The 16,865-nt window shown below is 44.6% G+C and overlaps 1 protein-coding gene across 1 annotated transcript in view; it reads right to left on the bottom strand.

Annotated features, from left to right (window-relative positions):
* LOC126260488 (nucleosome assembly protein 1-like 4) overlaps positions 1 to 16,865 on the bottom strand; it is a 157,314-nt gene that overhangs the window by 120,687 nt on the left and 19,762 nt on the right. Inside the window, exon 2 of the mRNA XM_049957816.1 lies at positions 15,398 to 15,761. Within this exon, the coding sequence (XP_049813773.1) occupies positions 15,398 to 15,761 (364 nt within the window). The remainder of the gene's footprint in view (positions 1 to 15,397; positions 15,762 to 16,865) is intronic.

The raw sequence follows: 16,865 nt of genomic DNA, 5'->3' as shown, positions 1-16,865 counted from the left end.
GGAAGTGAGAAGAAGACTGAATAAACAATGGAGGGATAACATCCTACTAGTCGGAGCATAGAATGCCAGAAGTAGTAGGAAAGCAAGAACATTTGTAAAGGTCAACGCAAAGGCTCAATGTAGATATAGTGGGGATCTGTGAGGTGAAATGAAAAGAATATAAGAATTTCTGGTTGAAAGAATAAAGGGAAATAACAACAGCAGCAGAAAATAGGATACGGGAGTAGGACTTGTTACGGATAGAAACGTGAACAGTTCAGTGATAGGGTTCTCATCAGCTTGGACAGCAACGACAGCTCTTATATATATATATGCCGACGTCGCAAACAGAAGATGAAGATATGGAGAAAGTATATGATGGTATTCAACTGGTAATTCCACCATGATTATGGAGGGCTGAAATGCGATTATGTGGAGAAGAAAGAAAAAGTCACGGAATAGTATGGGCTTAGCAATAAGAATAAGAGAGGAGGAAGACCGATTGTGTTCCGAACACATTTCAGTTGGTAACAGTGAATTCTATATTCAGGAATCACAAGAGGAGGAGGAGATACATTTTCAAAAGGTCCGGAAACGGAGAGATTCCGGCTCGAATACATGAGGGTCAGACATTGATTCTCAAGTCAAATATTGGAATGTAAGGTGTTCCCAGGAAGAGGTATAGACTTAGATTTAGAAATGATGAAAGAGTAGGACGGGGTTTAAGAGTATCGTCCTGAAGAATTGATGCGGAAGGAAGAGGGATACTGAAGTGCTGAGGAATGATGAGACCCATTTGATGTTTGCTACGGATGTAGATAGTACGATAAAGAAAACCGTCGTAAGCAGTTCAGTTGAAATCTCTAAAAAGGACAATAAAAGAAGTTCGACAGATAAATATAGGTACAGGGAAATTAACTGAAAAGTAATCTTGGGGAACAATAGAAATACACTCCTGGAAATTGAAATAAGAACACCGTGAATTCATTGTCCCAGGAAGGGGAAACTTTATTGAGACATTCCTGGGGTCAGATACATCACATGATCACACTGACAGAACCACAGGCACATAGACACAGGCAACAGAGCATGCACAATGTCGGCACTAGTACAGTGTATATCCACCTTTCGCAGCAATGCAGGCTGCTATTCTCCCATGGAGACGATCGTAGAGATGCTGGATGTAGTCCTGTGGAACGGCTTGCCATGCCATTTCCACCTGGCGCCTCAGTTGGACCAGCGTTCGTGCTGGACGTGCAGACCGCGTGAGACGACGCTTCATCCAGTCCCAAACATGCTCCATGGGGGACAGATCCGGAGATCTTGCTGGCCAGGGTAGTTGACTTACACCTTCTAGAGCACGTTGGGTGGCACGGGATACATGCGGACGTGCATTGTCCTGTTGGAACAGCAAGTTCCCTTGCCGGTCTAGGAATGGTAGAACGATGGGTTCGATGACGGTTTGGATGTACCGTGCACTATTCAGTGTCCCCTCGACGATCACCAGTGGTGTACGGCCAGTGTAGGAGATCGCTCCCCACACCATGATGCCGGGTGTTGGCCTTGTGTGCCTCGGTCGTATGCAATCCTGATTGTGGCGCTCACCTGCACGGCGCCAAACACGCATACGACCATCACTGGCACCAAGGCAGAAGCGACTCTCATCGCTGAAGACGACACGTCTCCATTCGTCCCTCCATTCACGCCTGTCGCGACACCACTGGAGGCGGGCTGCACGATGTTGGGGCGTGAGCGGAAGACGGCCTAACGGTGTGCGGGACCGTAGCCCAGCTTCATGGAGACGGTTGCGAATGGTCCTCGCCGATACCGCAGGAGCAACAGTGTCCCTAATTTGCTGGGAAGTGGCGGTGCGGTCCCCTACGGCACTGCGTAGGATCCTACGGTCTTGGCGTGCATCCGTGCGTCGCTGCGGTCCGGTCCCAGGTCGACGGGCACGTGCACCTTCCGCCGACCACTGGCGACAACATCGATGTACTGTGGAGACCTCACGCCCCACGTGTTGAGCAATTCGGCGGTACGTCCACCCGGCCTCCCGCATGCCCACTATACGCCCTCGCTCAAACTTCCGTCAACTGCACATACGGTTCACGTCCACGCTGTCGTGGCATGCTACCAGTGTTAAAGACTGCGATGGAGCTCCGTATGCCACGGCAAACTGGCTGACACTGACGGCGGCGGTGCACAAATGCTGCGCAGCTAGCGCCATTCGACGGCCAACACCGCGGTTCCTGGTGTGTCCGCTGTGCCGTGCGTGTGATCATTGCTTGTACAGCCCTCTCGCAGTGTCCGGAGCAAGTATGGTGGGTCTGACACACCGGTGTCAATGTGTTCTTTTTTCCATTTCCAGGAGTGTACTTCAACTGATCGACGAAGGATGTATAGAAATGTACAGGGGAAGACAGGTATACGGCAATACAAGTCATTTAGGAATGAAATGAATGGGAAGTGTAGGCTAGCCAAGGCAAAACGGCTGCTGGAAAGTTGTGAAAACCGGAAATGAAACTATTAACGGAAGGACTGACTCGGTGTACAGAAAAGAAACAAAGTTCAGTGAAAATAAAAGAGAAGGTGGTGCAACGGGAATTACATTGTTGAACGCGGAAGGGAGAGCTGATTGCTGGAAAGAGTACAGAGAAGCGGGAGAATGTACTTGGACGTGATAGAAGAAGAAAAAGCAGCACTAGATATGGAAGACATAGGGGATTGAGTAATAAATTCAGAATTTAAAAGATCTTTGGAAGGCTTGAGATCGAATAAGCCAGAAGGGACAGAAAACATTCTATTAAAATTTTGAAAATCATAGCGGGAAGTGGTAAACAAATGACTATTCAAATTGGTGTGTATAGCCTATGACACTGGCGACGTTCAATCAGACTTTTGAAAAATATCAGCCACACAATTCTCAAGATAGCAACACCAGAGAAGTGCAAGAGCTATCTCACAATCAGTTTAACAGCTCATGCATCAAACTGACTGACAAAAAAAAAATGTACAGAATCACTGCGAAGTAATTTGAGGACCTGTTAGATAACAATTAGTTTGTTTTTAGAAGAGGTAAAGGGTTCAGAGAGGCAGTTCCGACTTTGCGCCTGGTAATGAAAGAAGGAGTGAAAAAATTCAAGACACGTCCATAGTATTTGTCAACCCTGAAAAAGCGTTCGACATTGTAAGTGGTACAAGATATTCGAAATTCTGAGAAAAATAGGAATAATCAGCAGGGAAACGCAGGTGACAAACAATGTGTACAAGAATAGAGATTGAACCATATTACTGGAAGACCAGGAATGAAGTTCACGAGGAGAGATCAGGAATGTACGGGGGATACGTAAGCTCTCCACAGCGAAACTTCCGCAGCGTACTCGAAACAACCTTGGCATGCGATTTACATCTTTTTGGTGCCCCGAAGAAAAGAATTCATGGTTGACTATTTGCTTGAGATGAAGGGGTGCACGCCTGGGTACAGCCATGTTCCTGTATGCTACCGCAAACATTTTCCCACGGAGGTATTGACCATCTTGTCTCACAACGGGACAAATGTATTAACAGATTTTGAAACATTCTCCAGGTGTCTCGTTTTCTTTTGACTGCCCCTTATACATGAAGTGAGAGGTTTCATTCATGGGACAAGATCACTGCTTCTTTATTCGTCTTTATTCTGTTAGTGAAAAAACCAGTTAACGCTTTAGGCGATCTGTGTATTCAGGTATTTCATGTAGACAGTCGTTACTGTTACGTAAATTCACTTCAGTGGACGCATCAGTGGGAGACTGTGTACAGCTCAAGTAATGAATACTCAGCAAACCACAGAGACACGACTTCAGATGCTGGAAGGAAACAGATATCTGACACATGTTTGATTTGGGAAGAACATTAGTTACCCACAAAAGATAAGAACATACGTTTCAATGCAGTTCACAATAATAATCGGTAACACTGCCATGTGAAGCAAGTTTGACTGATATCGACGTTTGATTTGAAGCTGGTTAGGAAAAGTGTAGGTAACAGAAAAATATAAAAAGGCTATCTTCCATATCAGGATCGTAGACGATTGGTGTTTGGAAGAATTGTTGAAAACAGAAACCACTGACAAAATGCAAATGAAATCTATTTCTCAGTGTAGCTCACTGTAATGTATACTAGTATGTGATGTAATATGTCTTCACGACAGTAACAGTGTTTTGACTACTCAACCACATAGGTTTTGATAAGTGTCGCCACCCACATTCGAAAATTTTGAATTGCAATAAAATATTGGCGGATCAAGTAGTTTTGAAGCCACTAGATTCGCATTCCGGAGGACGGCCGTTCAAACCATATACTAGTCCTATAATTTAATATTTGTATATTTTTCATAAATAGCTAAAGGTAAATGCTGGGATACTTTATTTAAATAAGAGATAGCCGATTTCCTTCACCATCATTTTCCAGTCTGAGCTTTGGCGTCATAATTGTCCTGTCAGTGACTGAACACTAAACCTTATCTTCCTTCCAGTAAACTGCTAACATAGCTGAGGAAAATACTTGAAATTTAACTGTTTTTCAGTTGCTAGACAACAATAACATATCCACATCTATATATAAGACTTTAGAAATATAATGTCAGCAAGCAGGTAGCTCCAATGGTACACAAAGCAATAGTGTAACAGCACAATTTAGCGCATCTGATGAAATTTGGTGTAAACAGTGTGAAGACCATAGTCCAAGAGGACACGTGCAGGTAAAAGCTGTCAGATGCATCATTTTATAATAGAACACACATGACGGAATTCACTCAAGTGCAAGACAGAACTCGAGTACACTTCGCTAATGTGACTTGGAGACGCTTGTACATAAAGCAAATTCCTACATACAACCGATGTAGCACCTGTAGAGGAAACAGGTAACAAGGTAGGAAGTTCTAAATTTTTGACGTACGTATTTTGATTAAAAGTTGAACTGGAAGAGGCAAGTTACTGAGTTGCTCAAACTATGAAGTCCAGCTGGTTTTGCTCTTTCTATAATAGCCATCCTTGGAAACAAGCGAATCAACGTCCTAATATATTTTATCTCCACAAAATAATGCCGTATGGAATACTTTTCCAGGGTTATTCATCACTTAAGAAATGGTGGATGCAGCAAAGCAGACAGTAAGGAGAGTCTGTAGGCTGTACTCTTCGGAGTATTTGGCATTTTAATTGCTCGTTCACTATACGAGGTGGTTATAACTAAAGTGCAGCTACTGACAAAGATCCGGTGTGGGTTACGAAACGTGGTAGATAAGCTAACGCTTTAATCCGGAACCGATGTACGCTGGACAAACATTAGTTCCAATTTTCGCCCCCAGCTGCAAATCTGGCGCTCTTACTACAAGGAAGGGATATATAAGTGTTTCCATATGTATTGGATTAGCAACAGGACATGGGCAGAAAGGTCGAATAAGTGATTTGTTCAGCACGAGCATCGGAGCCGTCAACGAGGTGCTGCGTCCCTAAAACGATGTGATCAATTCTAGCTCAGAGCTGTTCCGGCGAAATCTGAGCAACGTGTTTCTATGTACTGGGTTTCAGATCAGGCAGAGACCGTAAACATCCCTGATAAACGCATTGTTTTAGATATCCATGGAGTCAAAAGTCACATCGAGTCAGATCAGTTGACCTTACATCCCACGCATATGGACAACCTCTGGAGATGAAACGTTCGTGGAAAGTTGTGTTAAGCAGATCTTTCACTGGGCAAGCTCTATAAGGTGTTTCCCGTCTTGTAGAAAACATTGGTTTCGGCACAGTGGAGTTCTTCCAAAGCAGGAGTCGCGTGCTGTGCAACATGCAGACTTCACGGTACACCGGACAGGCCCTCTGGGTGTATTCTTTTCAAAGAAGAGCGAACTGAAAGTACCACAAATTCGGCAGTTCTAAGCATTCAGTGCACCATGGAGTGTAAACTGTGCCTCGCCACTGCGTAGAATATTATCTGGCCACGTTTCATCATCTTCGATCCGTGTCAGAAACGGAAGAACAAATGCTCAACGTTGCTGTGGATCATGAGATTTCAGTTGCTGCACCGCCTGTATCTTGGATGGGTACCAGTGTAAAATAAACCACAAAACTTTTCGTACTGCTGATATTTTCGTACTGTTGATCATCGAATAGACAACTGTCGTGACACTGTACGACCAGGGGCACTGTCAATTACAGAAACGGCAACCTCTTCAATAACTTCAGTGGGATGGGACGCCATCCTCTTCCAGGTGGCACACCAAGCTCAGCCGTGCCTTCAAATTCGTTATCACATTATTTTAACCATTTCATGACATTGGGCCTCACCTCAGACCTTTCAGCCTACATCTACATCTACATCTACATGGATACTCTGCAAATCACATTTAAGTGCCTGGCAGAGGGTTCATCGAACCACCTTCATAATTCTCTATTATTCCAATCTCGCATAGCACGTGGAAAGAATGAACACCTACATCTTTCCGTACGTGCTCTGATTTCCCTTATTTTATTGTGGGGATCGTTCCTCCCTACCTAGTTAAGTGTCAACACAATATTTTCGCATTCGGAGGAGGAAGTTGGTGATTGGAATTTCGTAAGAGGATTCTGTCGAAACGAAAAACGCCTTTCTTTTAATGATGTCCATCCCAAATCCTGTATCATTTCTATGACACTCTCTCCCATATTTCGCTATAGTAAAAATGTGGTGCCTTTCTTTGAACTTTTTCGATGTACTCCGTCATTCCTATCTGGTAAGGATCCCACACCGCGCAGCAGTATTCTAAAAGAGGACGGACAAGCGTAGTGTCGGCAGTCTCCTTAGTATATCTGTTACATTTTCTAAGTGTCCTGCCAATAAAACGCAGTCTTTGGTTAGCCTTTCCCACAACATTTTCTATGTGTTCCTTCCAATTTAAGTTGTTCGTAATTGTAACTCCTAGGTATATATAGTTGAATTTAAGGCTTTTAGATTAGACTGATTTATCGTGTAACCGAAGTTTAACGAGTTCCTTTTAGCACTCATGTGGATGACTCACACTTCTCGTTGTTTGTCAACTGTCACTTTTCGCACCATTCACAAATCACAAATCCAGTCACATAACTGAGACGATATTCCATAAGCAGGCAATTTCACTACAAGCCGCTTGTGTGGTACAGTGTCAAAAGCCTTCCGGAAATCCATAAATACGGAATCTATCTCAAATCCTTTATCAATAGCACTCAACACTTCATGTGAATAAAGAACTAGTTGTCTTTCACAGGAACGATGTTTTCTAAACCCATGTTGACTGTGTGTCAATAGGCCGTTTTCTTGGATGTTAATTCATAATGTTCGAACACAATATATGTTCCAAAATCATGCTGCATATCGACGTTAACGATATGGGCCTGTAATGTAGTGGATTACTCCTACTACCTTTCTTGAATATTGCTGTGACCTGTGCCACTTTCCAGTGTTTGGGTACGGATCTTCCATCGAGCGAACGGTTGTATATGATTGTTAAGTATGGAGCTAATGCATCAGCATACTCCGAAAGGAACCTAATTGGTGTACAGTTTGGACCAGGAGACTTGCTTATATAAAGTGATTTAAGTTGCTTCACTACTCCGAGGATATTTAATTCTACGTTTCTCATGTTGGCAGCTGTTCTCGATTCGAATTCTCGAACATTTACTTCGTCTTCTTTTGTGAAGGCATTTCGGAAGGCTGTGTTTAATAACTCTGCTTTGGCAGCACTGTCTTCGATAGTATCTCCATTGCTATCGCGCAGAGAAGGCATTGATTGTTCCTTGCCGCTAGCATTCTTCACATACGAACAGAATCTCTTTGGATTTTCTGACAGGTTTCGAAACAAAGTTTCGTTGTGGTAACTGTTATAAGCATCTCTAATTGAAGTCTGCGCTAAATTTCGAGCTTCTGTAAATGATCGCCAATCTTGGGGATTTTGCGTCTGTTTAAATTTGACATGTTTGTTTCGTTGTTTCTGCAACAGTTTTCTAACCCGTGTTGTGTACCAAGGAGGATCAGCTCCGTCGTTTGTTAATTTATTTGGTATAACTCTCTCAATTGCTGCCGATACTATTTCTTTAAATTTAAGCCACACCTGGTCTACACTTACATTATTAATTTGGAAGGAATGGTGATTGTCTCTCAGGAAGGCGTCAAGTGTATTTTTTACTCCTTTTTCGATTAGGTATATTTTTCGTTTATTTTTGGAGGATTTGGGGGATACAATATTCATTCTCGCTACTACAACCCTTTGATCATTAAGCCTTGAATCTGCTTTGGTGCTCGGTACTAACTCAGGATTATTTGTTGCTAAGATGTCAAGTACGTTTTCACAACCGTTTACTATTCGCGTGGGCTCATGAAATAATTGCTAGAAATAATTTTCAGAGAATGCGTTTAACATGATTTCGGATGATATTTTATGCGTACCTCCGGAATTAAACACGTATTTTGGCCAACATATCGAGGGTAAATATAGTCACCACCAACTATTATCCTATGAGTCGGGTACGTGTTTGAAATCAAACGCAAGTTTTCTTTGAACCTTTCAGCAACTGTATCATCTGAATTGGGAAGTCGGTAAAAGGATCCTATTATTATTTTATTCCGGTTGCCAACAATGACCTCTGCTCATATTAACTCACAGGAAGTATCTTCAATTGCGCGATAAGTTAAACTACTTCTGATAGCAAAAGACACGCCACCGCCAACCGTGTATAGCCTATCCTTTTGGAACGCTCTCTTAATCAGTGATCACTTCCGTTCACATCAAGAAGTTTCGCTAACAGCGGACCGTTTTTCTTCTCGATAACCATACTCATCACTCACTTTATGACTTCTCAAATGACACCATGGATGTGATACCATCATAGAAGCAGTGTACAGCGCCAGATTTGCACCTGGTGGGCAAGATAGGAAATAATTTTTTTCAACGTAAATCAGTTCCGCATTAACGCATTAGCATATGTATGACGTTTCGTTGGCATGCGATAATTACAGCCCGCACTGGACCTTCGTGGGTAGCTGCCCTTTAATTATAACCAGCTAGCAGACAGGGTGATTCCATGACGATATGTAGGAAACATTGGCTCTAAAATGCATACCTCAATAGCTATGAGCACTCGTTCATGTTGGACACTGGGAAATGCACCTCTTCTACTGAACAAGTGCTCATAGTTTTTAAGGTATGCACTTTCGACCCAAGGGTTTTTTTTTCCGTACTACCACCTCTTAATGTCACCTGCCCTACATTCTTAGCAACAGTACCGGTGTATGCATTCCATTATCTGAGGTATCAGAACGATTTTCGCTCATAAGTTTCGGCTATGTCGTTTCCAGACCAGGGTTCCTTATCTCAAGCTGATAAATTTACCATTTTTCAAGATCTCTGAAAGTTTTTAACATAATCTCGGAATCCTCCTGCATATAATCGCTATACATATTCGTCACAAAAATAAATGAAATGAGCTAATTGTGGATGCTCGACAGAATTGCATACGTTCTTCTTGACTTTATGGTGATATGATTTGGCACTATTTTTATTTGCAAACACCCTTTGTTAAATCAGATTTGTTGTGTTGACTATTCTTGTGTTTGACTATTCTTTTAAGAGTCAACCGCAAAAAAGAAGGAAAAAAAACAAACCAGATAAATGTGGCACAGAACATCACAGAACTATGAGTTTCTTCGAGAGCAACTTCATAATTATGAATGAAAAGCACTATAGTGTGGATGCATCATAAAACTTTGGACACAATTCGAGAAGAATAACGAAGTCCATATTTAGAACACTAGCAGAAAGAATGGCATTCAATACTCATTTTTAAAGCTGTTAGGGGCTCGGAAATGGATCACTTTGCGTCAATGAAAAAATTTGACAATTTATTCAATAAAATAAAACGCCCGACACGTAATAATGCAATCTCAAATTGTACCAAAAATATTTCATCCAGACAACTCCTTCCATTCTATGGGTGAAGTTTTACTGGAAAACTAATAACGTGTAGGGGAAAAAAAAACTTTGTTTTAAATGTGTGCTTGGCGATAAACCGGGAGGAAACTGGAAGCCTGGCAGCTGAGCGAGTTCGCTGGGGCAAACTTGTAGCCCGATGTGCCTCCTAGCGTTGGAGGAACTAACAAGAGGACCGTACGAGCTTCCCCGCACCGATTTCATTCATATTGATAGGTTGTGTAAGGCACGACTATATTTTCAACATATGTAAACGGGGACATGCATTTCTCTACCCATTTCGAGAAAACCTAGTTTGAAGATTTCAGGAGTGCTTATATGCTTCCTATGGTTCCTAGCAGTCAAGAAGTCCACAGTCGAGCGAGAAAAAGAAAGGAAAAGAGATGAAAAGTAAGCACTTAGTTTCATTATTGCAAGATGTCTGGATCTAATCCTGTTTCCGGCGCTTTTTCTTTCATTCCCTGCAATTCTGACAGCAGATGTATGTAGTACACGACGAAGTTGTGTGATGACGGAGGATCGTTTATGAATGTAAACTAAGTTTGTTTTGCAGCAGGATTATTGGAAAAACCGTGCGCATGCAGAAATTCGGCTTTCATCACTTATGCTGGTATGGCGCAATAATTATTGTTGTCCAATGCGTCTGTGATCAATATAAACCTCATTCGTGCAGCACTCCCTAGGTTACTTTTCCCAAATGTAGATACATACAAATAAAATATCTATACTGAATTGACTGATAGTAGTTGTGTATCATGTGATTTCCCTCGAGCGATCCGCGAGTGGAACAGAGGGGGGGGGGGGGGGGTGGGGGGGGCGGGGTGGAAATATGACTTCGGCGCCAATTGTGCCCTCCGACACACACCGCTTGGTGGCTAGCGGAGTACATATGTAGATGTAGATATATGGAATCTCCTCACGTAAGGAAATCTCCTTTTTCCAAGACAAAAATTTTGGAAATAAGAAGTGAATCAGTAAGTAGTGATAATTCGGAGAGTGTTACCAGAATGATGTGGGAATACAATAAAAGATGTATCGGCAGCGAGTCTCGATCCATAGATCTCATGTTTATGAAACTAAACGCTTATTTGAACGGCTGTGTGCTCCTTACTTAAAAACGATCACACAAACTATGAAGCAAGCCTAAGATTTTCAAGCTTTATTTTCTCGAAAACTTTTACATATATTGAAGTCCTAGCAGTGCCCCGCACACCCAGTCAGTATGAATAAAATCGGTGAAGACAAGTCTGTATGGTCCCCTCGTAAGCGTAAGTAAGTGTATACGTGTTGCAGTACAAAGAACTGATCTAGATCCGCCAGTAAACTGTTCTCATAAAATCCACGAAGCAATATGTAGCGTAATTAGTGTCGCGCACCGCACGTAGAAGGGGTCTGGCAGCGGCCGTGATTGGATTTTCGCCCGACGCTGAGGAAGTTCGAGGATGGACGGGAAGGAACGTTTCAGTTTACTTCCTAAAGTTTATAAAATGAGGTGACAAGAGTCATGGGATACCTTCGAAAATCGTGAAGGACCTCTTTATGCCCGGCGTGGTGCAGCAACTCGACGTGTCATGGACTAAACAAATCGCTGGAAGTGTCCTGCAGAAATATTTAGCAATGCTGCGTCAATAGTCATCGAAAGTTACGAAAGTGGTGACGGGACAGGATTTTGTTCACGTACTGACCTCTCAGTTATGTCTCATAAATGTTCGATGGCATTCATGTGCGGCGGTCTGGATGGACAAATCATTCTCTCGAATCGTCCAGAATGTTCTTCAAACCAATCGCCGACATCTGTGGCCTGGTGACATGGCACACAGTATTGAAGACCATGGCCGGCTGCAAATGGTCTCTAAGTAGCCGAACGTATTCATTTTTGACTTATAAATAATAGATTTCAGCTATCAGTCGTCCTTTGGAATTTTTATTGGCAGATCTAGATTTCAGCTAGAAACTAGCAATTGAGTATCAATGAACTGTGAATGAAGCCCGACCAACAGGCGTTACATGCATTGACCAGAAATGATAGTGCATTGAGAATGTCTAGTTTCTAGCTGAAATCTAGATCTGCCAATAAAAATTCTAAGGAACGACTGATAGCTGAAATTTATTATTTACAATTCAAAATAACAGTCGCTGCGTGCAACAGCCTCTGAATGGAGGGTAACCTGATAATCATTTTCAGTCAATGATCGGTTCAGATGGACCAGAAGACCCAGGACATTCCATGCAAACACAGCTCAGACCATAATCGAGCCACAACCAGTTTGCGCACTGTCTTGTTGACAACTTGGATCCATGGGTCCGTGGGTTTGCGCCACACTCGAACCATACCATCAGGTCTTATCAACAGAAATCGGGACTCATCTGACCATACAACAGTTTTATAGTCGTCTAGGGACCAATCGATAAGGTCTCGAGCTTAGGAGAGGAGCTGCAGCTGATGTCGTGAAGTTAGTAATGGTACTCCCGTCGGTTGTCTGCTACCGTAGCACATTAACGCCGACTTTCGCCGCTGTGTCCTAACGGATACATTCCTCGTACTTCCCACATTGATTTCTGCGGTTATTTCTCGCAGTGTTGCTTGTCTCTTAGCACTGGTAACGCTATCTAGTAGATAGTGTCGGAAGTTCCATGCGGCTTTCCGCGGATGATGCTGTAGTATACAGAGAAGTTGCAGCATTAGAAAATTGCAGCGAAATGCAGGAAGATCTGCAGCAGGTAGGCACATGGTGCAGGGAGTGGCTACTGACCCTTAACACAGACAAATGTAAAGTATTGCGAATACACAGAAAAAAGGATCCTCTATTGTATGATTATATGATAGCGGAAAAAACACTGGTAGCAGTTACTTCTGTAAAATATCTGGGAGTATGCGAGCGGAACGATTTGAAGTGGAGTGATCATATAAAATTAGTTGTTGGTAAGATGGGTGCCAGTTTGAGATTCCTTGGGAGAGTCCTTAGAAAATGTAGTCCATCAACAAAGGAGGTGGCTTAAAAAACACTCGTTCGACCTATACTTGAGTATTGCTCATCAGTGTGGGATCCGTACCAGGTCGGGTTGACAGAAGGGATAGACAAGATCAAAAGAAGAGCGGCGCGTTTCGTCACAGGGTTATTTGGTAAGCGTGATAGCGTTACGGAGATGTTTAGCATACTCAAGTGGCAGACTCTGCAAGAGAGGCGCTCTGCATCGCGGTGTAGCTTGCTGTCGAGGTTTCGAGAGGGTGCGTTTCTGGATGAGGTATCGAATATATTGCTTCCCCCTACTTATACCTCCCGAGGAGATCACGAATGTAAAGTCAGAGAGATTCGAGCGCGCACGGAGGCTTTCCGGCAGTCGTTCTTCCCGCGAACCAAACGCGACTGAAACAGTAAAGAGAGGTGATGACAGTGGCACGTTAAGTGCCCTCCGCCACACATCGTTGGGTGGCTTGTCGAGTATAAATGTAAATGTAGATGTACGCAAAAGCTGCTGCTCTCGGTCATTTCGAGAAGGCCATCGGCCACTGCGTTGTCCGTGGTGAGAGGTAATGCTTGAAATTTGGTAATTCCGGCACACTCCGGACACTGTAGATCTCGCACTAGTGGTTTCCCTAACGATTTCGGAAACGCAATGTCCCATGCGTCTAGCTCCAAGTATGATGCCCCGTCCAGAGTTTATGAATTCCCGTCGTGAGGCCGTTATCACGTCGGAAACCTCTTCACGTGAATAACCCGAGTACAAATTACAGCTCCGCCAATGCACAGCCCTTTCATACCTTGTGCAAGCGATTTCACCGCCATCTGTATATGTGCATTTTTGTGTGTTTTGGGCGCTCAACTACTAAGGTCATTAGCGCCCAGTCACAAACGTTAGTGCACTAATAGCGTAGAAAAGTGCAAGGGGGCAACATCAGAAAGTACGTACAAAGACGCAGAGAAACATAATAAAAGAGTTAGATCTTTTTCGACAAGTCCGTCAGTGTAATACAACGAAGGACACGAGCAGCTGCTCGAGCGTCATCAGCTGAAAGTTCCTGTACGGTAGACGGCAGACACAGGATAACACGAGAGTGAATAAAACGGGGACAGGACAATAAAACATGGCGCACCGTCAGTGTATGACTACTGGGGCACTGCGGGGCGGGGTCACCGGACAATAGGTTGCGGTGGCTAAATCGGCAATGCCCAATCCGCAGCCTGGCCAAAATTACCTCCTCTCGCCGGGAAGGGCGTGAGGAGGTCGTCCAATGCGTCGGGATCGGTTTGATGGCTCTAAGCTTATTTTCATGAAGAGAGGACCAAGCCTCATGCCACAATGATGAAACTCGCCGACAAAGAACCCCACTAACATCAGTTGATGGAAGACAAAAGGAAGCTGTCCGAGGCAGGAAGACAGCAGCCTGGGCCGCAGCATCAGCAGCTCCGTTCCCAGGCACACCAACGTGGCCAGGAATCCACAAAAAAAGGACGCGAGCGCCAGTATCAGCTAGCGACTGCAGGGACCGTTGAATTCGTTGCACGAGAGGGTGGTCCGATATGGATCACGGAGACTGAATGGCGCTCAAAGAATCAGAGCAGATGGCGTAGGGAGAATGACGATGGCGCCGAATATACTGAACAGCCTGATAGAAAGCAAAAAGCTCAGCTGTAAAGCTTGAACACTGGTCAAAGAGCCGGCTTTGAAAGGTACCATCCCCAACGACAAAGGCACATCCGACGCCAGCAGTAGTCTTGGAGCCATCTGTGTAAATAATGACGTCATTAGCGAGCCTCGAACGAAGTTCGACAAACCTCGAGCGTTATATCGAATCCGCGGTCCTCTCATTTGGGAGCGAGCTGAGTTGAAGGTGAACACGAACCTGAGCCTGGAGCCAAGGTGGCGTCGGGGTCTCACCCACTCGAAAAGTCGTAGGGAGGTTAAAATCAGGTTGCTGAAGCAGGCGACGAAAGCGAACTCCAGGAGGTAACAGAGCAGAGACATACAGCCTGTATTGGCGGTCGAGAGAGTCGTCAAAGAAAGAGAAATATGACGGGTGGGCAGGCATTGACATCAGTCGGCAGGCGTACCGACAAAGCAACTTATCACGCCGGTAGTTTAGCGGTAATTGGGCAGCTTCGGCATACAGACTCTCAACAGGGCGGGTGTAGAATGCTCCAGTCGCCAGATGTAACCCCCGATGGTGGATAGAGTTTAGACGGCGTTATATGGACGGCCGGGCAGAAGAGTAGACAAAGCTCCCATAATCCAGCTTTGGACTGCAATATGCACATATACAGATGGCGGTAAAATCGCTTGCACAAGGTATGAAAGGGCAGTGCATTGGCGGAGATTTGTACTCGGGTTATTCACGTGAAAAGGTTTCCGACGTCTGTATATGTCGCATGACTTTTGTCACTTCAGTGTATTCTTGTGGCCTGGCATGAGCCGAAGAAGACAGGGCCGGTGCAAGCTTACCGGGCGAAGAAGTGGAAACAGGAGTCGCAAGTCCTGCCCGAGCGCGGGTGCCGCGTCACGTCGGCCTCCGGCGACTTCCAGGTGACGCCGCTGCCCCGCATCGAGACGATGCGCATGCCGCCGCCGCACAGCGGGTCCTCCGGCTCCGGGTCGAAGCTCACGTCGAACTCCTTGGTGAGCACCGAGTCCGCGATGTAGTCGTTGGGCGCGAAGTGAAACTCCAGCCGGAAGCCGGGCTGCTCGCGGTCGTCCATGACGACGCGGATGTCGACCAGGTGGCGCAGCACCTCGGCGTCGCGCCCGGTGATCAGCGGGCCCACCGTCAGCGAGTTCCTCAGCGCTCGCAGCCAGAAGTTGGGGATGCCTGCGGGTCGAAGTATTCTTATGCGCAAGAAGAGGTTGCGCTAGCAATCTCAGAGCTTAAAAACAAGAAAGCACCTGGACCAGATGGTATCCACTCGGAAACACTGAAAAAAACTAGCACCGCAGATCACCCCGTTCCTAACAACGTTACTGAACGATGCCTTACGGCTGGGCAGGGTGCCTACAGTATGGAAAACCTCCAAAGCAGTCATTATTAAGATATCAGCAGACAGGGATCCTTCAGATCCAAAGACTTACAGACCAATATGCCTAATAAACACCCTAGCAAAGATTCAGGAGAAGCTACTGTGTAAGCGCCTGCAAACACACAGAGCTCTCAGGGGTATGAGCCAACACCAGTTCGGCTTCAGAACTGGCAGATCAATAGATGATGCCGTCAACCAGGCCCTGCGCATAGTTAACACCACAAAACAGAAATACGCCATGGCAATAATGATTTAAATTGCCGGAGCATTTGCTAATCTCTGGTGGCCCGAACTGTTTCAGAGGCTAAGATATCTGGAGGTACCGCAGTCACTGTACAAGAGTTTTCTAGACTACTGTAAAGACCGAGTAATTGAATGGCAAATCGACAGCCGGAAAGTAATTAAAAGAATTACCAAAGGCTGTCCTCAAGGATCGATCTGCGACCCCATCTTCTGGGACATAACAATCGAACCCCTCCTACAACTTCTGGATGGGGATGCCAGGTCAGACGGAACTGTCGCCTACGCTGATGACCTATTAGTTGTAGTCACTGCAAACAACAGAGACCAGTTAGAAGAGAAAACCAGTGAAATACTACAAACAATTACTTAGTGCTGTCACAACAACAAACTGAGGATAGCCGAGAACAAAACAACATACACTTTACTGAAAGGATCACTCCAAAGCAATCCTTCGGTTAAAATTGGGGACACAAACATCACACGAGCACACGTTACGCACCACCTTGGGGTACACATAGATGAAAAACTGAATTTACACGAACAGACAAGGCTAACAACAGACAAATCAGAAAAATACTACACAAACTGCTGAGGCTAAATTCAAAACAATACAGACTACCTCTACCAGTCATACGGACATACCACTGTACGCTCTT

The sequence above is a fragment of the Schistocerca nitens genome, chromosome 5 (genome assembly GCF_023898315.1).
Source record: "Schistocerca nitens isolate TAMUIC-IGC-003100 chromosome 5, iqSchNite1.1, whole genome shotgun sequence".
Taxonomy (NCBI): domain Eukaryota; kingdom Metazoa; phylum Arthropoda; class Insecta; order Orthoptera; family Acrididae; genus Schistocerca; species Schistocerca nitens.
Note: the sequence above shows the minus strand (reverse complement) of the source record. Positions and strands in the feature narration are given on the sequence as shown.